The sequence below is a fragment of the Vanellus vanellus genome (assembly GCF_965231255.1).
Source record: "Vanellus vanellus genome assembly, chromosome: 7".
Classification (NCBI taxonomy): Eukaryota; Metazoa; Chordata; class Aves; order Charadriiformes; family Charadriidae; genus Vanellus; species Vanellus vanellus.
In genome coordinates, this window is record NC_138912.1 from 9708600 (window position 1) to 9732535 (window position 23936).

At 37.5% G+C, this 23936-nt stretch overlaps 1 protein-coding gene across 2 annotated transcripts in view; it reads right to left on the reverse strand.

The window, feature by feature from the left end:
- Window positions 1–23936, reverse strand: part of FHIP2A (FHF complex subunit HOOK interacting protein 2A) — a 33629-nt gene that overhangs the window by 1533 nt on the left and 8160 nt on the right. The window contains exons 2-17 of one of the 2 annotated variants that reach the window (XM_082486132.1): window positions 23807–23885; window positions 21700–21869; window positions 19486–19590; window positions 19015–19137; window positions 16466–16504; window positions 14401–14694; window positions 13347–13543; window positions 12045–12159; window positions 11857–11933; window positions 11562–11754; window positions 10048–10217; window positions 9030–9173; window positions 7218–7308; window positions 5371–5514; window positions 1200–1340; window positions 3–106 (exon numbers count right to left, since the gene is read on the reverse strand). In XM_082486132.1, coding sequence (XP_082342258.1) covers window positions 3–106; window positions 1200–1340; window positions 5371–5514; window positions 7218–7308; window positions 9030–9173; window positions 10048–10217; window positions 11562–11754; window positions 11857–11933; window positions 12045–12159; window positions 13347–13543; window positions 14401–14694; window positions 16466–16504; window positions 19015–19137; window positions 19486–19590; window positions 21700–21869; window positions 23807–23885 — 2186 coding nt within the window. The remainder of the gene's footprint in view (window positions 1–2; window positions 107–1199; window positions 1341–5370; window positions 5515–7217; window positions 7309–9029; window positions 9174–10047; window positions 10218–11561; window positions 11755–11856; window positions 11934–12044; window positions 12160–13346; window positions 13544–14400; window positions 14695–16465; window positions 16505–19014; window positions 19138–19485; window positions 19591–21699; window positions 21870–23806; window positions 23886–23936) is intronic. The other variant, XM_082486131.1, reaches the window with a different exon arrangement.

Consider the following 23936-nt stretch of genomic DNA (forward strand, 5'->3'; position numbering starts at 1 on the left):
ACATAGGCCCTTCCGGCTCCAAGCCCAGCAGGCGTTTTCTGACCAGCAGAAGTTTGGGAGTGAAATCTGGGATGCGCTGGATTCTAACCATGAGGTCCCCAACGACCTGTAAAAGCACAATACCATCAACACACAAAGTTAACACCTTTGCAGAGTGCCTGGCAGCAAGGTTAAATGACAGCCTTCAGTCCCCAGGATGCAGACCCACTTCAGCACCCTCACAGGCTCACAAAACAACATGCAGAGTAGCTGCTCTGCCCCAAAAAAGAGTGAGTGAGCACCGAAAATAGAGATAGAAAAGGAAAGGAACTCTTGAGCCTTACTAGCTGTTGCTGCAAATGTTATTACTTATTTTAATTATGCCAATGATTAATTTGACTTAGTAAATGTTGATGCAGGCAATTGACCAGTAAACTCCTGAGTTTAGGGAAAGCACAAGGGTAGAGAGTGAAGATTATGTTTTGAAATGCGGAGGGCTGCTGTGAAAAAAAGGAGCTAAGCCCTCCATTAGTATTGGGCAAGCATCGTTAATAGGCTCCTGACCAGCTTAATAACAGCTGGTGCGTGGGGTAGGCGAGGGATCTCTGACTGAGAAGACTGCAGAGTGACAGGCACCCAGCCAGCACTTCTAGGATGCAGGTCTGGCAGGAAGAGATGGAATCAGAGAGGGAAAGGAAGGGAACTTCCGATAAATCCAGGACTTCATTGTCAAGAACAGCCTTCATCAGATAAACAAGAGGATGAGCAGAGCTATCCATCCAGGTGCAGGGTATTCAGCAGCGTCCTTTGCTTCTGTGTGAATCAAAGCCATCTCTTTCCCATCCAGGTGCAAAACTGTTCTTGGCCTGTTCTTACAGCACTACCTGACGCTGCCTGCAAGCGACAACAATGTGACCTAGTCCAGTTTAAAGCAATGTCGTTGCCAGAGGGGATATTTTGCATCTACACAATGAAACAAAGCAAACAAATGATTTTTCAAGACATGCCAAATGAAAATAAATGCTGGGAAATAATTTTCCAATGTTTTCAGTAGAAAAGGCATAATTCTGATTTTCAAATCAAGAGTGTAAGTATCTATTTTCAGTGAGAAATCATTTGCCAACTTAAGCTAGCCAGCAACCACTACCACTAACTACAAAGTTACTAAACATATCAGTGCTGTATAGCCATATGTAAATACTAACGGTGTGTTTACTCACCCTGACAATAACAGAGAAGAGAGACCTGCAGCCAGAAGCTAGGTTTACATAAGGATCCAAAAGGTATTCATGTATATGAGGATGAGGAAACAAGGACAGCTTGGACAACACTGACGTAACTTGTAAATTTACATCATAAGGCTGCAAAAAAAGGAAAACACAGTACTTAGTTATTTTCATGCTGGCTTCTTTTCATCCAGCCAGTGTTTATTTAACTCCTAGAACCTTACATACACGGTTATGAATATATAAAGATAAAAAGTTAGATAAGAAGACAGGCACAAAGCCTCTCATTTCCACGACAGGAATGATGCAAATATGATAGTTAGGTATTAGATGTTATTATCTGTATAACGGTTACAACCACTTGAAGCTTTTGCACACTTGTTTATTTTAGGATAAGTCATCTTCCTGTAAAACATTTCTTCAGATCAGTAGCTAAACAAACAACATAGAATCAGCCTACATTAAATATCTGCTTGCTTCTCCTGTATAACTGCAAAGTATACGAGCTCAGGAAAGTGAGAGACACAAATCTATATTTACAGCTAATACGGTATTTATCTTCTTCTACTTTCTTTTTTCTTGGAAAGAACCATTGCAGAAGGCCCGGTCATCTTGTGGCAGCATGCGACAGGAGATGAGACAGTGCCAGGCTGGGAAAGCAGCATGAAATTCTGAGCTTCTTCTCTACCTCCTTTCCCCAAATCAACCAAATGGGAGAGGCAACACTGTCAGACGCTGGAAGATGCTAATCATAAGAAAAAAAAATAGTGCCTAACTTTCTAGGAAAATAATAGTGCCTAGCTTGAAAGATTTTACCATTCCAATGAGAAACTCATTTCAAAAGCAAGTATTTTCACCATAGCTTCTTTATGTTCCAAGTACTTTTTTTTCCATCACAGTGAAAACAAGCTGACATTTAATTCAGCCCAAAATTTGCAAACTAGTGGAATTTCCTTCCATCTATTCAGTGGTGGAACAGACTACATTGATAAGAGATGGACAGACCTTCCCTTGGTACACACCTATGCCAGGCTAAAGATGTTACCAACACACAGATGGTTTAGCTTAACTGTGTTGATTTTACCTGAAGTGAATTACAGGGCCCTCGCTCAATCCCTTCGAGTGCATAGCCGCAGTAACATCCTCAGTAGCATAATCACATCTAGAAGAGGATGATTTCATGGGCTCAAATTATCATCTTTGTGCTCTCAAGTTAGCATCCCACTGAAGAATCAGAGAACAAATTCTTCCCTTTTCCAGATTGTAAGATTTGGAAGAATTCAGCTTCAGATTAAGACAGATATATTTAGACGTGTCTACATGTCTAAGCTCGCATTAGCCTACTCAACAGAGATCTGACACTTAATACACTTGCCCACACGCAAACATCTCGTGCCATCTCAGATGCTCAAGAGTATCTGGACAGTTCCACAGAGTGTGGATCCTGCAAGATCTGTGTTGTAACCACAAGGTTGTGAGAATATCCTGGGCATCACACGAACGGCAACAAATACCTCAGTTCAGGCAACTGAGCCAACCTTTCAGTCGATACAGTCAAGGAAGCTGAGATGGTGATTCACTTTGCACTAGAAGAGACACCTACTTGCTTTTCAGTCTAACAGCTCCAGAGACTACCGGGGATGCTCTGACAAAATTTCCGCTGACTAGATGTGGACACCTAACTAACATTTAGGTACCTTATTCCTGAATTCATTACCACACACCATTGCATTAGCAAAGGGAGTTGTCCTATAGATCTTCTGAAGTGAAAGCACATATTTCTCCCAATCAATGGCAGTTATTTCTGTACTTGATATTCCAGCAATAGATTCATCCTAATCTAACAAATGAAGCATTCAGAGATGTTACAGGTAAAAGTTATCACTACATTTTGAGTTACTGTGGAAAAGTCACTCTGCAGACAGAGATGCAAATTCCTTCCATAAAACCATTCCACTGCCTACCTAGCTGAACTGCAGGAGAAGGTCTTTAGGGCTGAGTCAGCGTTCACAAGAAGAGAAGGAAACAAAGATTGCTGTTGCGATTTGAACTAATTGAGAGCATTAAGGAAAGCTGCTTCTTCACACGGAGCTTTTATTTCTGTCCATGTCAGCAGACTCAGTACAAGCCTTGTATCAGATAACATCCTAGAAAATTTCTCTATAACTAAATTCTTACAAAATTCTGAGGAAATTTTTAGGAAACAGGCAGTTCCATAGAAATGTATAATATTAACAGGAGGCAGGATGTACTGTCTAGCAGATGAGGTACGGATCTGAACAGCCTTCAAACAAGTAACTTCACTTGGGTGCCTCAGCTATGCTCTGTCAGAAACTAGGCCAATGATACCTACCACCTCTGCAAAGTTTTCTGATATCTATTGATAAAAGCCCAAGAACTACCTATAGCATTGTGACAAAGCAAAAAAGACATTGAATACAATCTGCAAGTAGTACTGTGTCCCTACTAAAGGCTTTTCCACATTTTTCATCACTTTGTCTGGACATTAGAACCCATTATGTCAAGTTTTTCACTGATAGGAGCCAGGTTTTGTTGGTATCTTGTGGGGTCTTTTTGTTTTCCTATGTGAATTATGTGTTTCACTGTGAATAACCCCTAGGAATTCCAGTTTTGTTTTTTTAGGACAGGGTTTTGTTACAATATAGCAAGTATTTACTCCTTCTGTCTGATTCAGGCAGTTCATTTTAACTCTTCTGGAGTCAAGAGCCATTTCTGACATCACAGATCGTAATGCTTTGCTTGACTAACCCTATGTGTGTCATGCTGACAGGCAGTATATCAAAAAGGGCACTGTGTTTCCATGCCAGCTGTTACTTTTATTGTAATTGTATGTATCTGACACTCAGGTGTTTCTCGGGGGATGTAACTTGGGTTCTTCACTTTTTGTAATTTGTGTGTCATTGCTCAGACAAGGTTTTCATATCCGTGAGGCTTTTTTTTTTCCTAAGAGCTGATAATGCCCAGTTTTCCTCATGATTCTGATCTATAACCGTTTCAGCTCATGAAGTGTGTAGAACATGTTTACTGGAAGCAAAAACCTTGAGAATACACAGTATAGCAATGGAAGTATTTGGCTTTCTTTTTTGATTTCTGAATTATAAAAGTTGGTACTTTCAAACACCCTTCTCTCCTGAACACTCACAGAGACGACCTGAGGCTACTACTGGCTTCTTGATGCGTTTCCTATGCATTTATATGTTCAAAGGCTCTTGTCCTGCTTATGACCAGGAAATCTGGCACTACTTCAGCTAATTGTTTAAGTTCTCACACAGAGCAACCTCCTTTTCACCTCCCTGAGCCTTCACGTGGCTTCTCCCCAGAAAGACTAGGTCATGCAGGCTGGCTAAGTACAGAAACAAAAAGACATCAGGAAAATTCACTTTCTTTAAATTCCATTGCACCAATCTGTGTCTGACATATCACACCTCCTTTTCAGAACAAGGAGCCAGTCAGATCATATCTCATTTGTTTGCCCTTGGCAGCTATATTTTTATTGTTTGAACATAATGAAACAGGAAAAAAAACTACTTTACATTGCAGATGGAAAAGGATACCTTCTAGAAACTTTCCACGCACTGATAACAGTTTTTTCTAACTGCGAAAAGATGGGGAAAATGTTAGCAGTGATACACTAAGTCTCTTCATCTTATGCAGTGATGTAAACTGCTTCCTTAATAAGACTTCAGATTGAAGTTCACTGAAATGTGGCAGAAAGGAACTGTACAGTATTTATTGAAAAATGTACATGCTTTCTAAGTGTAAATGCTGGAAAATGAAAACAGAACCAGTGATGCTAGTACTGAAGGATTCCTAAGAATCTTACCCTCATCTTTTATCTTAAGGATATTCTTTTCTTACTCAGCAATTTAAATGGTATTTCTGGTCAAGAAAACATTTGGTACACAAAAAGGTGGCTAGCAAACACAAGAGAGTTTTTGTTTGCTACTTTTGTTAAATTGATAATACTGATCACTATAACATCCTGCAATCTAGAGAGACCTGCCCAAGGACACGGGACATTACACAATAATATGATGCTATAATAGACAACTGAGTGAAGGGAAGCCACGGATCCTTATGGAGATTAGCCTTTTAGTAGTGATGAAAGTATCAGAAATGGAATTTGTAACCTGCTTTTCCTTACCTGATCAAGAATCCTGCCCATTCTTTCAAACAAGACTTTCAAGAAGTGTCCTTCAAAAAATGATGCTTCTAAATTGCACTTTTCCAAAGATCTGGGAGATCCAGGCCACTCCCACCGTAAGCAGATGACACAATAATCCCGGAACTAGAAAAAAGTAGTGACGGAAACAGACTTAAACCTCCACGGAAGCCATTTAATTTCCTTTTAATAGTCCACACACCTTAAAACCATGATCTGTAGCTAAATGACAAATCTAAGCTCAAAAAGAACGGTCATTCTAAAGTAAACACAATCAGTTTCTATGCAGGCACCTCATTTTCTTCTTGACATTCATGCTATTAGGTTAGTTGCAGAAACAATGAGCGGAGAACAGAGCTCCCAAAAAGCAGCTGGGGCCAGCACACAAAGCAAAGCCAACAATACCCATCCTGATCAGGGTTCTTCTAAAGCAGGAATTGCATTCATATACATTCTTGTTGCCAGTACCACACTTTCACTGTATTATGTGTAGTTTATCTTGCTATGCGATCTTTATTCCTCCCTAATTCCCAGGACAGGAAAGGCATGTGTATATGCAGGAGATACAAATGAAAAGTACTTCAGGGCTTCCTCTTCCCTCTCTTTGTTTCCTATGACCCATAACAGTCTTTCTCAACCTCTGCCTCTGATTTGCTGTGGGCTGCCTGATGTCTCACTTTTGAAAGGAGCACAGGTTATAGCAGTGAAAATAAGGAACAAAGGAATAAACAGTAGCAAAAGACAGACAAAACAGACTCAGAAATTCTTCACTGCATGTAGCTTACCTACTTGTGCAGGCTTCCAAGAATAGAAATATGGAAGCAGAACAGCTATTTGGATGTAATAACAGCAATAGGCAGGGCTATTCTTAGGGGGGAAATATTTTAAGAGTAGCCATATCATTGTCAGGATGTGACAGAAACCAATTCTGTTCTCTAATAACTCCCAGAATACTCTTTTTCCCAAGGCATGAAAGAAATACAAAGATGATATGTGTTTTCTACCATCCAAGAACAGAACATAGGGGAATTTTATATCAAGCTTTGTTTCCTTATTCTCTATTTTCTATTCCTTTTCTTTTCAGGAGAGACTACAGATAAAACAATATAATAAATACAGAAATCCAAGCTTCCTATCTTAACCTGCTAATATCATCATTCAGAGGTTATGGAATTTTTGAAGTAGCTACTAAATATAGCACGCCCAGTTACTCCACTCCTTTGCATAAATTTTTCTATTCTAGAAGATTCACGGGGCTTCAATAAGAAAGCTGCAAAAGAACAGTGATTGTCCTCTGACCAAGAAACTTTAGATTATGTTTATAAAAACAAAACCTGCATTTATGTCAAAACAATAAATCATAAAGCTTTCCCTACCTACCAAAACTCCCGACTTCAAACGTGAATGCCTTAGGCTGCGCATTCGCTGCGATGAGCCTTTATTTTCAAGACCCAGATTGCATAACTCCTATGCAGCATTTTAATTTCCCTTTAGTCCTTTCAAACAGCTTGGCAGGCAATTCTCCAAGAGAATGCAGATAAATGCAAAAGCAAATTAAGAATCTATCTGCAGTTCAGATTTTCTCTCAGTGTATTTGTTATATGAATATTAATGCATTTAATGTCATCCATTATTCCCACTAGAGCAATACAAGGTGGATTCACCGTCAGAAGATCTCCAAAGGTAAGTTTTCATTAGAAAATAAAAATTGAATTTTCCCATCTTCCATTACCAAAAGATGCATTTAGTAGGACTATTTATAGAACCATTGGCATATTCTCATAAGTATTTCAAATTCTCAAGGACTAAGGAAGATTTCACTGACTTACTTGTCTGTGGGCATCTCTGAGGTAAGTATCATAGCCTGTACCCTCCACGTGGTATGATGACTTGGCTTCATCAGGTACAAGACAGAGAAAACTAAAGAGAAAAAAATACATTAATGAGTATCTATAATCCACAGAGCACTAGATCAATACTCGCTCATCGTCTGTGACGGTGTACACAATACTGAATTGTTTGGCCAATTAATCCACAGATTCTACCAGAACTTTATGCAAAGAACCAAGAATACAAAATCTATTTAAGCACATCTATTCTAACTACTGTTTTTAATAACAAGATGTATACTTCAGAACATTTGTATCTAGCATTAGAGGTAAAAACCTCAGTGGAAGCATTTTCTGAGAATTAACAGACAGAATGGAGATGAAAAGGAATATTCATAACCAGGTTATGTATTTGCGAAAAATCAGACTCCATCTTACTAGAGCATATGGAAAATTTACTGGGGAATAAATGAGCCAAAAAAGAAAGAGAATTGCAGTTAAAATTCTTCTTAACCTACTGCATAGGCAGTTTTATTTACCATAGTTGTTGTGGTAAAAAATGAACATCTAAGAACATACAGGAATTTCTGCATATAAATGTCCCAGTTACAAATATCATTGCCTTTGCCAGGTATGTAGTGCAAACACTGTATGTCCTTATTACTTCACCAATATCTGACCTAAAAAGCATCAGGAAATCCTGAATCTTATTAGAGAGAGACTGTCTTTAAAAAATAAATATAAACCCCTAAAATTTCTGGACAGCAAAATAAAACTCAGTCTTTGGACCCTGTTTCCAAATTTCAGCTTTCTCCACGCCCCAAGAACTGCTGGGGGCTCCTGTAAGATTTACGTGGAGAAATACGTAGTGGCAGACTTTTCATATGGAGTTCATCTTATCTGAAAAAATACAAATTTGCAAAACACTGCAAATCCTGAAAACCTTTCTATTTGCTGACAGAGATTACATGAGGTGAATTTAGGAGAGAGTTCTTTGCGTCTTTGCTCCAAACCATGTCCACCATAAACTATATATAGCAGTACTGGAAGAAAGGGGGCGAGAAGCGACTATGCCATTCCATGCTGACTGTCCTCAAGCTGTTTGCTTCTTTGGCTAGCACCTTTGATTATTTCTGGGTAAGTAGTTAGGTCAGCACTGAAATACCAGTGCTGCCTTGCTACCATGTATTAACAGTGCAAACAGCATTTGTCCTAATATTAGTTGCTAAGAGAATTACCATCACTAATTTGCTTAGAGCGGAGCCTGTCCTCTTTGTGATATCCAATTTGCAGCACATCTAACATGCACAAAGGTATGTCACAGGTGTCAGAGATGCCCCCTGATTTTCAGGGAACAGAAGGTTATCTCTAACATGGCAATTATTTCCTTTTATATACGTGTTTAAGGAACTTTTAGAAGTTTGTGGTTTTTTTTCCCCTAAAACGTTTATGGCAAGACTTCCCAGACTTCCCCAGGAAGGTCAAGTCCTGGAGTTCAAGTATAGCAAATATTTTTGAAAAAAAGACAGTTTCATAATCAATGAGGCTTTCATCATGAATTCTGAGTATTCACCTAGACTATTAGCTGTGAAGTTCTTCTATTTTTCTCATTTATGTTGAATTATTTTTACTTATTGTAAGCTCTAATCATTCAGGAGTAGCTTTCTGATAAAATGCCACATAATTTCCTTCTGTGGAGTCATTTTACCAGCTGGCACAGAATAACATCCATTACAGAGTACATTTAATTTGCACAGTGTGTGCAGACACCCACACATTCAGAGATTTCTTTAAGTGTTTGTTTCAGCTTACCTATTTACAATTTTATGAACTTCAGTCTTCCCATCATTTTTTGGATGTTCTGGACTGACAGGGGGAGAAGCACTGAGCCACTCTTGAGTTGACAATGTGTTATCTGGAGACAGATCTGTAAATAATGGATCTTCCTCTAGGTCTCTGTGAGATTATATTAGACAAAACCATAATGATTCACAGAATGTTATGAAAGGCATAATCTCTGGGTCAAAAGGCCTGCTTTCTATTTTTCTTCTCTGAACAACGAGGATGTTTTCCAGACCACTAGCATACACACATCTTTTTACCTAATAAATATCCAGATATCCCAACCTTCATAAATACTCAACAAAGTTTGAAGAAAAATCATAACTTCTTGATCTGAACAACAGAACAGACATTTTTGACTTGTACAAAACCACTGCATTAAATCACTTAAACTCTTTAGCCACATTTTTTACATGAGAGTGAGTTATACCGCAGGAAATCATTAGATGTCATTTAGATGACTCAGAAATATCTAAATTAAGATACCTAAAATAGCTGGTGTGACTAGTCCTTACCCCTCCATAAGTAAAAAAAGGAATTACAAAAGTTACGTAGGGTATTTAGAAGGATTTTATGTAGTGTCCCAGAACAGTTCTTCCATCAAAAAATAATTCAAAATCATAAATGTAAGCAAGACACCTAAGTTATTGACTTAAAGAATAATCTCATTGAAAACAATACAAATATGCATAGACTTAAGCTAGGCAGATGCATAAGTAAATTGATATGTGAAGACCTTTGAGTGCCTATTGTTCTGGAAAGAGGCTTTTGATAATTTTAGCTTTTCTGTTACTGTTCGAAAAATGTCCCTAAATTGCTGATATAATAATTTCTGCATCACTTTATGGATATGGATTAATACATAGACCACTCAAAGTGCTATCTATGATCACTTTTCTTTCAATTACTGAAAAAAATCCCTGTTTTGTTTTAAACATATGGATCCAAGTTAGCTGTTGTGAAAACTTCCTTTAAAAAAGAAACTTACACTGCTCCTGCAATCTGTCCATTCTCTACCACATCTTTATCTTCTTGACAGAGAGGCTTGTATTCCATATAGTTTCTTTCTTCTAAATTTCTCAGAACCAAATTATAAAGAATGTGTTCATTGGGTTTTTGCAAAAGGTGCTCAAACATTCGTAAAGTCATTATGCTGATCTGCAACATAAAAAGTAAAAATTCAATAAACTGATACACCACTACCTTACGCTTTTTGCCATATATCTGGTTTGTACATCCTGGAATATTGCCATTACTTATATACATTATGGAAGGAAGCAAAAATCGTAAGAAAAAATAGGAAATTGTTATGCTGAATGCGGAACAAACATGGGTGAATAGTTCACTTAAGGCCAGGCTGGATGTGGCCTTGGGGAACCTGGTCTAGTGAGAGGTGTCCCTGCCTATGGCGGGGGGGTTGGAACTCGATGATCTTCAAGGTCCTTTCCAACCTAAACCATTCTGTGATTCTATGATTCACATACATTTGAAAAATCAATATGTGGATGTATTTTTTTCCTATAAAACAAAACCTGTTCTAAAATCTGCCAAAATAACAATGCAAAGAACATCCAGAGAACTTACAACTTAGCTTTCCATACTACAATCAGATCCATGCTAGAAGATGGTTATCATTGTACAAGTGAGACATAGAACAGGACTTAAAGATAGTAATAATTACCCATAATAAAACAAGGTAATACTGGGATATTGTGACTAGAACTATAGGCTAAGATTTTTACGTGGAGATTACGTAGGCTTTTAAAAGGAGACTGACTTTAAGCAATACAGTTTTTAAAGACAGCTTTAGAGTGCTTAGCTTTGCAAAGATCAACTGATTTATACAGATAACTCATTCTGCCAGGGTGAGCAGGTAAGTCTACTGAAAAAAAATGGATATGTGAAGGCATAGATCTATATTTCAGGCAAGCTTGGGTTTTCTTTTAAAAAGGTTGTTTCATGGAAAAAATGAAACAAGCAGCTCCTGAGGAGGGATTTTACTAAAGGAAGTTATTTTAACAATGTTTACTGTGTGTAAAGTGGTTAAAGTTATTTTATAATCTTTGAATTGGCATTGTGTATATTCTCTGACCACACTTTATATAAAAAATAAGTTTTTAACAATACCTTATATGATAACATAACAGGATTGACTTGACATGGAAAATAACGTGATGATATATAACAAAGCATGAATTAAAATGCAATTACAGAAACTGATTCTGCCCTATCTTACAGATGAGCAAGCCTAACTAGATATGCATAGGGGGCAGGCAAATTTAGCAAAGAATCTTTATTAATGAGAACAATGTGATAGCTGGAGAAAACAGCTTGACTTTCATTTTCTAAAAGGAATTCGTAGGGCTGGTAGTCAGAACTCTTTCCCTTGGCAAAAAAAGTTAGCTGATACAAATATGAAAAGACCTCACAACGGCGTTTTTACAGACTCTACGCAAGACAGAACTGGCCAGCAGACATTATTATATCATTACCACTTCTCACCTCATCAGAAATATGATCACAGTGTTCAATTAATCTGTGTCGCAATGGATGTCTGTTGATATCCGCCAAAGTTTCTGGCTCTCTGTGTTCTCCGAGTATAAAATAAACTATTTCCTGCAGCAGGACATCTGAAGTCACTTGACGAACAACGCGATGCAATAGTGCAGTTGATGTGAGGATTCCGATCTCTGAACTGAACAAAAAATTTCATGTCAGATATAAAGTGGATTTAATCTGAAAAAAAATCAGCTTGATTCAGATTCTGTTCTGCTGTGTCTTGTAGGATGCTACTCACGTTTGCATCAGCTGGGGTTCCATAACATCAATGAAAAATCGTTCCCGCACAGCTTTTGCCATAGCAACAGCAGCAGTCTGAAACAAAAGTACAAAATGCTATGTCTCAAGCTCAAACTCAAAAGCTAAGAAATAACTAGAACTACTTATTTGCTGAATATATTTGTATAATCTGTAAACATTTCAAACCTTTTGTGCTTCTTTGATGAGTTGATCACAGTAGTCAAACCATGAAAGAAACGAAATCAACGCTCTTTTCCCTGGAAAAGCAGATGTATCTTCTTTGTGGCTATAGGAATCCAAACTAGAGAACACAGGGAAAAAATACTTATTTAGTCTACAAGTAATTGAAGAATCCTGGACTTCATTCTTATTGAACTTAAGAGAATAATTAATGACCTACTTGCAGTGAAGTGAACATTAAACTAGCTTTTCTGCCAGTCTCTGCTAATCCAGCAGTGCTATCATTACAAGGGTTTTCTGTGGCATGCTAAAGGATACATAGTATGTACAGCAGCAGAACTCTGTTTGTTTAAATATTTCTTGAGTCAGAAGGGAAAACTGATCACCTAGTCTGTCCTCCCAGGAAACACAGACCACAGAAACCGAATCAATAACTCCCGTAGTCAGAGAACCATAAAATGAAGGCAATTGTTCTCTACTCTGCAACAACTTCAATCAAGTCCACCAAAACCACACAGGCTATACCTGAACTAGATTGTATCTTTCAGAAAAAAACATGTATCTCAATTTATAGGCTCTACAGAATAACAAATGCACCACTTTCTTTGGTAAAGCACTCCAATAATTATTTATCCTGCTATTCAAAGTTCTTTTTTCCCTTCTCACTTCAAGCCCCGACCCCCAGAAATTTTGTTAGTTATTTTGCATATACCTACTTTTTGTCTCAGTACTCATGAGCAATTCATAGTAATGAAAGCAGAGTTGGGAAGGGAAGTGTTTTGAGAATCTAACATGCAAGCAGATAGGATAACAGGCATGTATCTTTTGCTTCATGCTGATAAGTTATGCAGTAACTCTTTCCTTCTTCTTTTTCACTGCACAAATTTTGCAACAACAGCCTGTTACCAAATATACCCTTCCTGCCCCCTGCAACAGCTTACAGTGTTCACTGCGTACAGTGAAAAGTTTAAGTTTCCTAAATCCTTAACATCTGAACAAGAAAATAATTTGTACCTGACACTGCAGCTATACCCCACCAAATTGCTAACATAATTCAGTGGAAAAACCTGGCCCCTGAGGAATCTCTGCAAGGGACTGGCAGCCAAACCTGGCCCCATGTCAGAAATCACGTGTACGTTGGACTCCCGGAGTCGTACCACTATGCTGCAGCTGGGATCTCAGCTCTGCTCTCGAGACTTTAGCATGGGGGTATGAATATTTTATACATCTTATCTACCTATAGAAAATTAGTTTCAGGGAGGGGTGTAAAATCACCTTGGGTATTAAATACAAAAATAAAATTCTTACCCCCAGTTAATTGCCTCCACTGTTTCAATGTCTAAGGGATCCAGTGACTGAGGCAGGGCTTTGTAGAGGGTGGCCAGCCTGTCTGTCAACAATTCACATAAACAAGTGCTTTGAGTCAGGCACTTGGCAGCTGCTGGTTCTGGCAAACTCACCAAAAGCATGAGGCCTTCACAGGCCTTCACTGCTATCCGGCCGTCCTGGCAGAAGGGCATGGAAGAATTAATCAGAGGGTGAATGAAGCTCACTTGAAATCAAGAAGCAAACACCTCCCATGTAAAACCTCTCCATTTCCCCACAGTGACTGAATGCATTTATTTTTGTTGCCTTTTCAGTCATTAACACGTCATTCTAGTGAATTTGGATGGTACAAAATAAAGAATCTCACCTGAATCCACGTCAAATACTAAGAACGCAACCTTCAGGTTGACAGAACTAGTGCAACTAGTGCTCTAGGTCAGCTTAAAACCAAGATATTAGACATTGTAAACTATCACTTAACTATAACGAGTACATCGGTAGATTTGGTTTTCTGCTCTCAACACTGCTGTAGCCATTACAGGATGACCCAACCCTCCTCTAGGTTTTCTGAAAGAATCTGTGTATGAAATCGAGGATGGAGCTGCGTAAGATATACAGCAGCTGTTTTTAAAAGAAATCCAACCCCTAGAGACAGCCCAGTCCCTTTACCAGTGTTCTCGGTTCAGTCAGTACAAATGAAAGTAGTTTTTAAAATATTCTCCTGTGGTGTGTTTAATCTAACGATTACCGTATGTAGCTTGTCTGTGAAACATGCAGCATCCTAAATAAATTGCTCTAAAAATGCTTACCATCAACAAACTTAATTTTCAAAAATACTATTTTTACTTTAATCTGAATTGGCAAAGAAAATTGCCAATTTACAAAAAAAACTTGCAAAACAAACCTCGTTTTAATTTTTATAGTTAAAATATAGTGTGTACATACATGTATATTCACTCCCTCTTCCCACTTCACACAGCATCCAAACTATTTAATCATTTTATCACATTAAAAAGAACAAAAGAACCCAACTCACAGGGCTTTTAGTGAGGTTTAGTAGAGAATTCACTAAATTATAGTCTTGATTTGGACAAACCATGGAGGACTCGGGTGATGATGTGACATTTAGTTCATCCAGACTGAAAGAGAGATCATCCGCCTGTTGCGGGAAGTCTTCTTCCTTCTCCATTTGCTCTGCTCCAGCAGCACTAGGTATTTCTTCAGGCTGAACGGGCTGTCCCGTGTCTGCTGTCAAAGAGTCTTGGCCTTTTAGCATGTCTTCTGTGATTACGCTTGCTGATCCTTTGGAAGCCATGGCTTTTAACTTACTCTGCAAAGCATTTTGTTGGAATTACATGGTTGAAATTACTGTTCATCCTGAAGCAGAAATTTACTAAAAGCAAATTTTTCACATCAGCATTTGAAGTAGTTCTGTACAAGGCTGCATACAGTAACCATGAAGAATGTAATGGGTTGAGGAAGCGTGGGAGTTTTTAAACCTAGTACATTTTTTGATCTGCTTAAATTTCTCTAAGGCCTGTACCATTTTGCTTCAAGGCTGAATATGCCATTTACAAGGAGATGACATCTTTTTCTCTCCACCACTGAAGGCACACATTCACTTCATTTGCCCACTATTTGATAGAAGTTTTTCATTTACTTTATGAGTGCACCTTTAGACCTCAGCACATACTATAAAACATCCCTTTCTAGGTCAAGGCCTCAAGTTCATCTAATGTCTGAAACACTATTTCCAGTTGGAGTCATACAATTAAATTAATTCTGAACTTCTTGAGATTTTATCTTCAACAGGAAAGGCAAAAAAACATCTTTTATGACAGCAGAGTACTCTCAAGTTGTGTTTCTCATGAAGAAAAAGTTGAGATGATTGAATGGAGAGAAGATACTAGAAGTTAGCATTGGGCACTGGATGCTATAGCAGATCACAGAGAACCTTCTCGAAGCTACAAAGCATCTCTACTTAGCCTGAAAAAGCAACCCAACTGTCTTCCCATAAATCTGTCTCCAGAACATAAAAATGCATTTAAATTTGTGCTCTGTGATACCAAAAAGAAACTCACAGCAAGGTAAGATTCAGTGTTTTTCTGGCATAAGCATAGGTGAATAATACTGTATTAGAAACATATATTAGACTTCAACACAAGACATTTTGTCAAGTGAGTACAGTAGCGAGACTATAAATCCAAATGGTTCCCCTTGTCTATGATAACACCAAAATTATTACAAATATATGTCAAGCATTAATAATTGAAAAGAGTAACCATTTGGGGTTAATGGCATTTAGTACATACAAACCAGCAGGGACTAACTACATGACGGTCTCAGGCAGCAAACGAGAGAACCGCTGTGAACACTTGCTTGATTGATATGCGTTCATTATGGAGAATTTGTACTGAATGTTGTGATACACTCATATAACCAATTCCCTGGAGAGGCAACCCAGTGGTAAAAGCAGTACACTGCACACTATAAAATAAGCACGACTTTTTACTACAGTAGAAAAATTACTCCTTCAACACATTTTTTTTTTGACAGTGTGAAATGCATAAGGCTGCAAGGCAACTAAAATGTGTCTTTCTGAACCGTGCCTGTCTATACCTAAATCTTCTAAAGTCCTCGAGTACCCTCCCATATATTTTATCAATACACAGGAACAGCTGAATCACAGCGATGAGCTTTGCACATAAAGCAGAACTAAAGGCTGGAACTCTGTTTCAGTCCTGGATTATACATTGTTGCTGGCACTATTCCTGTAGCAGGCAGGGTTGCCAAAGAGAAAAGCTACTTTTTTCAAAAATTAGGTAAAATTTTGTAAAATACTTGTTTTATCCTATGTCAGCTTCGTGCCTGGACTCTTCTGTCATTTGAAAGGCCATAGTTTGTTTAGCTAAGGCTTTGATGAGAAGACCTAGCATATATAAATATATAAAGGCCCCTAGAAATTTGTCCATAGCTCGTTACTCTTCCTTTGGCAGGTGACACAAAGCAGTTTGTACATTGGACAACACAGAGGCAGAGTTTTTGCGTGTATTTAAGCTTCCTATTGTCTAATCATGCAATTCTGCAGCTTAGCTGCTCACCTGCCTCCTGTAAAGGTGCAAAACAGGATCCTGAATGACCTAATAGAAAAGGTTACATAAAACACATATTCAATGCTTTCTAAACAAAGTACTCCTCTAAGTGAATTCAGCATCAACAGAGAGCAGACAATATAAAAATACATTTTTATATTTTCATGATATGTAACTATCAGGGTTTCAAAATCTGCGGTGGATGATGCCACGTCTAAGTTCAGATAGATTTAAAAATAATTCTGGGAAAAAATCAAGTGGTATCACAGCTAATGAGAATCTCTACATAATTCATGATGAGAAATATAAAGCTGATAATTTGTAGCAATGAAAGCGGAAGTGAACAGTGAAACTATTGATCATTTTATAAAATGAAGGTACAACTTTTTAACAAGACGCTGTATTACAACACATTTAAGGTCTCAAGAGCAAAAAGTAAAACACAGAGAATCAAGCATCCCTTTGCACGGAACAATCAGTTGCAAGGAGTGTCTTGCATAAGATGGGATGAGATGAGGCAACTAAGGAATAAACAAATAAGGAAAAACATGAATTAACAAGTTTAGCGTAAAATAATGACTGAGATAGAGGTGGTAAGTCAAACATTTCTATGTATGTATGAACAAGGAAAATTCAATGTAAAGAAAAGAATGAATTAAAGCAAAAATAAAATTAGTATATGGATTTTAAAGGTTTAAAAAAGTAGAATGCAATTCTTCCAGTTCTTATTTCCACAACAAATGTAACTTGTCCAAGAGATACAGGTATGCCATATAACCTTTTTGGTTAAGCAATACAGGTGAAAGATTTTACTAAAATATAAACAGCATTCTAACAACAAACTATTTGATATGGAATCATACAAAGGAAATCCTGGGTTTGTACACACTCACTTTTTTATGTTCATAAAATATTGTAGAAACTGATCAGGAAAAGTCAAAGGAGGAAGCAAAACTAACAGATAAAGACTGCTTTGGAGAGATGTATCTACATTTCAGTTTATATGTGCTGGAGATTTGAGAGATAAATGCCACATAGGATTCTGCAAATTTACCCTTTCATGCATTTGAAGGTCAGAAACAGCTATCGAATCATAACAATAGCACCTCTAAGAGGCACAATCAGACTATTCTATTCCAACAGAAGACAATTCTGCACCCCAAATACCTCATCTGGAAACAACTATCAGAAGTTAGGCTACGGTATTTAGAGTAACATTGTGAAGGAAACAGGAGCTACAAAAGCCGTTCTTCAGCTTGCCTGAACTCTATGGCCAGCATCTTGTGAAACTAGAAATTTGAAAATCTTTGAAATTTGGAATCATCCAGTTTTCCATGTCTGATTTTTAGTATTGCAGTATTACTATTTTGGGGAAGAACACTAATGTCTGACAAAACACTTGTGGTTGGGGTTCTCAGGTTTGATTTCAAGGGCAGTATTTGACTATAAGAGTAATTCAGAGGGTTCTTTTCAAACCATACAAATTACATAAATGACATTAAAAGTAATCCTGGTTTGGTCTCTACCATATTCTGCATGTAATATATCAAGTAGTTTGCTTCTGAGTGCTTCTAATGTTTAAACACTAACTTTTCAATCCTTCACCATTTCTACTGCTTGTATAACTACAGTGGACACAATGGCAATCAGACTGGTATTTAATTAAGGTAAAAATAAACTCAAGATGGATTCTTTACTACTACTTATAAGTGATATTCATATACTCAATGGAAAATAATGTATCTTTGCAGTTTAAGAGCATCTGCTGTCAAAGATCTTGTTTGCGGAAAGCTTGTAAAATATTCCTTAAGGACACTATATCTAGATCTTTTCACCTATGTATCACATGCTTAATAGATAGTGCGTCACCATAGGAAACATCAAAGTGGAAGCAGGAGGCATTTCTAAATGGACTTTTATAAATTAAACTTTTATATGCTCCTTCTAAATGGGAACAGAAAGTCAGTCTAGAAATTCTTTCTCCTCCCACTCTGATTTCATCAATGCCACATGTTAAGTTCGAAGAGGGAGTAAAGATATTTGGCTTTCTTACAGATAGAAAATAATGTCATATTGTAGATTGTGAGCTGGCACTGCAGCTAGACCATATGTGCCACTACCAAATAAGGGCCCAATCCTGCAGAACACTTAGCAACTTGCAAGGTTTCAATGCCCCGTGCAATCTGTCCCTTAGTCTTTACTGGGATGAAGACAAAACAACATAAGAAATCCAAGGTCTCCCACACACAGTGCTTTACAATACAACTCATATCCCTACTCTAAAGGCACTTTCACTACAAAGGATAAGGACCTCAGGCAGGTGTATCTGTGAGTAAATGAAATTCTAGTAAAAATAATCACATGTATCAAGTCTCTGGATGAAAAAAAAAAAAACAACAAAAAAAACCAAACCTCTAATATCGCAGAAAAAAAAATAATCACAGAGTGAATGGAAACTAAGCTATGACGCACAATGAGATACCTCCAGTTCCCTATTAGATTTTGTCTGTGACACCATAAATACACCTTGAAAATTTGATTTAATTTGATTTACTCACCTCAAGGAAGAAGTTGACCAGGTATGGATCCTGTTTCAGCTTTGCACATACTATGCAGAGAAACTGAATTTCTTCATTTTCTGTTGGTGTTGCCAGAACTTCACCACACAGCCTGATTAATTTCTATCACATAAAGAAAAGTGAACAATTAAGACAGGGAGAAAGTTAGAGCTTTTTCTAGGAATGATGGAGTGAATTATTTTTCTATATACATACTACAATGATGTATGATTACTGACTTGAACATTCGCTCTACATTAGATTGCTATGAACAAGATTTCTGTATGACTTATGACTTGCATTGCAGTGGCAGTACAAGGCACTAATCATTAATTTATTAAAACTGATACTGCACTTGAGCAGGTTCTTTAACTTACTCAACAATGCAAGAATTAAAGATACCATTAGCTACAACAGAATAAGAGAAACTTGTCACACAACAACATATTTTACTTAAAATTTGAGCAATACCTGCACTGGCCTATGCACATTTATGTGTGGAAGAAGAGGTTGCCGTATTCTTCCAAGAAGTTTTGTATAAAAAGCCAAAACTTGCTGTTTCATTCCTGGAGGACACTGAAAGAAAAACAGATGAACAATAACAAAAATATAACAAATACGGAGAGAAACATAGATGCAAATGTGTCACTCAAAATAGCTAATTAAACAGCAATAGTTTATCCAAAAGTATTTTAAAAATAATCATAATCTGTTAACACATTACTTTTATAGATATTAACAGAGATCAACAAAAATATCGCATGTCATTACTGTTTTCTTTTTCAAATGATTCATACTTTCAGTTAATCGCTCTAGTGAAGACTTCTACCAATCTTTCCAGGAAACATCCCCTATCAATACAGTGATGGGGGAAATTAACTCTGAATTAATTGGCTACAGGTCAACTGTCTTTTACGGTACTGCGTCACAAAACATCTTAATGTCTACAAAAGGTTTTTTAAATTCATGAGCAATTAACCTTAGACAGATAAAGTGTTTATAAATGCACAGGTGTTCCAGGGCAAGAGAAAGCTGTTGTTCTCCCTGAGATTCAGCAGAATATAAATCACAAATATCTGTGAAACATCCAGACCCGTGTTTTGCTGTCCCTCATGCACCATGTCACATGAAAGTACTTTCTTATCTCCATAAGATCCAATGGCTTGTGGTCCTTTATGTACCTTTGTTTCTAGCTAAATCCCCCCTGGCTCTAATGTGTTCTACCATGTTACTAAATGCTGTCATTCCATAGGTTAATTTTAACCCACATCATTTCCCTCACCTGGTTCACTGCACAGGTGAATGGAGCATGGGTGGCAACAGCCAGGAATGACAACTGCCTAACATAGTTCTCCTTCCCAGGTAATTATCCCTAGATTATTAATCCCTAATTATCACTGAGTTGTCAAGCAATTCGCTGAGAAGAATGGCAAAATGTGTACCACCAGGGTGCATCTACACTAACGTAGTAAGTCTAAGTGATTGCTGTGAAAGGGTATTATTCTTTTTGCAACAGATCTTTGCAACATCTTGCAAGCACTGAACTACATGTTTACTTCAGATGTATCAACTCACAAGTGGCAAAGGATAAAGACAGGCTGTACAGGAATTGCTTGTACAGGCGTATTTGCGTGAGTGCAAAATGACTTCTCTCAACTCTTAGAAACATACTACTAATTACCCGCTTCACATATGTCACCATTTCATCTTGGTTTCTTGACAAAGTTTATAGATTACTGAACAAGCTGTATTTCTGAGCAAGTATTTTCAATACAATCGGTATCTTACTCTGATCGCAGGACAGCTGGTATAGCAACAGGAATTGTAGAGCTCTGGTCCTTCCAGAGCATGGAACACCCCAGGCTCAGACAGCTAGTACCCTACATTGTCTATATATGTAAAATCCAGTAGATTAAAAACTCATGACAACGTGTAAAAGACTGACTGAGAACGAAACCATGGAGAGCTCCATTTATCCTTGGAACAGGATACACTGTGCTCTCCTAACTCCACCTACATCATGATACAAAAAGGTCTAGCACAAAGGATGCCAAATTATTTCACCCCATGATCCACCCCACCCCACACGTTTCAGCTCATAAGTCTGCCAAGAAAGACAGCAACAAGAATGCCCCAAGACCATGAAGCTAATTTCACATGTGCCACAAAGCAGACATGAGACATACCACACAACATTGCCAATGGCTACATTCATACCACATACATGTGAAAGCTGTCTGGGGATCAGCCTGAATTAATCCTTCCTGACATGGAAGTCTTTCTGAGCAATAACTCATCACATTCAGAATAATTAAAATTTGTATTTAATATAGCACTTTTCACCCAAGTATCTCCCAAAAATTAACAAAGGACAGAGAGGGATAATACTGTCTTGTAGAAGCCAGAAAAATTCTAGACTGAACAAAAATGTTTCTCCTACTTCTAGCTTCACAGTCAATATTATCAGAGTGGTGAGTAACAAATCTCAGAGTTCCGCGTTAGTCAGCATCTTACTGGTTGTCTCACTTTAATCACACTTGTAAAAGACTGTTATTTGTAATATGTTGGTAACATAAGCAAACAGCTTTTTGCTAGATTTCAGTGTCCCACACTACCACCTACTGTAGAACTTCAGTCCCTGTTGCAATTAGGAGCTCACACACTTGCTCTGCAAGAAGTACATACATCAGCTTTTCCTAGTGTGTAGAGTGTCTCCAAAATCTTGTGGTGTAGCAAATATTCCATACAGGGTCCTGTTTCGCCTGATTCCCTCTCATTTTCTTCTTGAACTAGAATATCCAACATCTGTTCCAGGTGAGAAGGAATGTTGGTATCAGTTACAGGAGCTTTGTCATCTAAATCAGAGAGATGTGCAATTAAGAATGATTAAAATATTGTCCTCGCTTTTCTTAAGTTCAGCTCCAAATCTAGGATTTAAAAACACGACCGCTCATTTAAAAAATCTTATATAGAGTATGTAAGTTTTTTAACATGTCTTAAATCAAATTTTCAGAACTGTATCTGGAAATGTAAACTAGAATATGCATTAGGCAGATATCTAACCTCGCAATGGGGAAAAGGTGAAATGTCGAATTTCAAAATGTGCATTAATTACACCGCCAAAATGGAAAACTTTTACAGACAGAAACCAACCTTAGGGAGAGAAAGGTTCAACACTCAATCTTCCAGTTAGTATCCACTTTGTCTTGATAACTTCCTCTGACTCTTCACACACTATTCTGAAACCTATAAACAGCCCCTAACATCTGCTTAATTTGCAGCTGATCAGTTCCTTTACAAACTAGATAACTAAATAAATGGTTTTACTAATAATAACAACAAAGAAAACCCAAACTCTATGTTGTTTATTCTTCAAAGGGTTTTAGTTTTGTCTTTTATACTTTCTGCATTAAGATAGCACTCTGTCAACTTTATGAAGGAAAGCGTAAGACACTGATTTCATTATACTAAAGTCATGAAACTGCTGTGGATTTATGCCACTGGCAGTGGGAGCTGGCATTAGCATGCTGTAGAGTACGTCCACACGTGCACATTTTCCTTTTTATTTTTTTCAGCTAAATTCTGCTTGAACAACTATCCCACTAGGGAAATGACTACTACTTCTTACGCAATCATCTAAAAATAACTGTCACTTGTATGCGAATGGCAAGAAGATCACTAAGGAAAACTGCCACGTCAGAGTGATTTTGGTCTCTACCACAACCTCGAGTTAGCCTAGAGTGTTTTGCCTGAGCTTCCTTGGCATAATTCTGCTCCCACTGCAGAAGACAGAGGTACATCCACTGAGTGGGAACTTGTTTTTCACAAGACATTTGAAAGTCTGGGAGAGAGGTCAGTTTTTATTCTGCACCACATAATCACAGGTATCAGTTTTCCCCTAGCACCCTGTCACTTCTACCTTAGGAAACATCACATAGCGTTCCAAAAGATGGGTATTTAGAACCAAGGGTCGAGTTTCAGCTTGCAAGAGTAAACATAGATATAAACAACATCACCAGTCCCAGACACAAAGACAGATTCAATAGCTACTCTAGCAGAAATGCAGAACTAATAAGCTTGAGGAAAGCATGGTAACATTCACTTTTAAAACTTAATAGTTTAATAACTAAGACCAAAAATTAAAAAGTTAAACGTTGCAAAACTGTTGTAGGAAACCAAGGAAGAGTTTAAGAAAAAGTAACTACAGCCATATTTCATCAGAATACCCATTTTTTCAGAAGAGCAGAATAAGTTTTAACAAAACGCGTTCTAAATCTGCTCACAAATTCACTTTTCAGAGCTATGTTATCAAAATACCTTTCGTGGAGACAAGACACTAAAGGAAAAATACCTAATACTGAGCACACAGAATTCAGATATGTCTGGTAAAATGTATGACCAAAAAATTACTTTTGTTAATATCTTGAAAAGAAAAAGAAAATCCCTCATGCAAAACAATAAAAAGGTTAACAGCAGGGACTATATTTGTGTCACTGTCTGTTTAGATTAAACAGAATACATGAAGACAGAAATTGGGTTGGACGTGAAAAGGTACAATTCTCTATATGCTGTTCAGGAAAGAAGACTTTCCCTCCATCATTGTTCATACCTACTTTTTAAGGGTTGAATGGACGTACACAATATTTTTAATTACTAATTATTATTGTTGGTATTTTGATAAAAGACATGACTCATTTTAGTATCTCTAAATTGTTAATTTTTAACAACACTGAAATTAGGAATTCTAGTTCTCCCAATAAAGAGACAAAACCAGAATGTTTTCTTCTTTTACCTGATGTCTCTATGTAGTAATGGGTGATTGCTTTCCAGTGGTAAACGAAATCTTCTTGTAACGGAAGGGAAGGTGCAAGCTATGGGGGGAAAAAAAGGAAACAAAAACCAGTTAGGAATGAAATAAACGT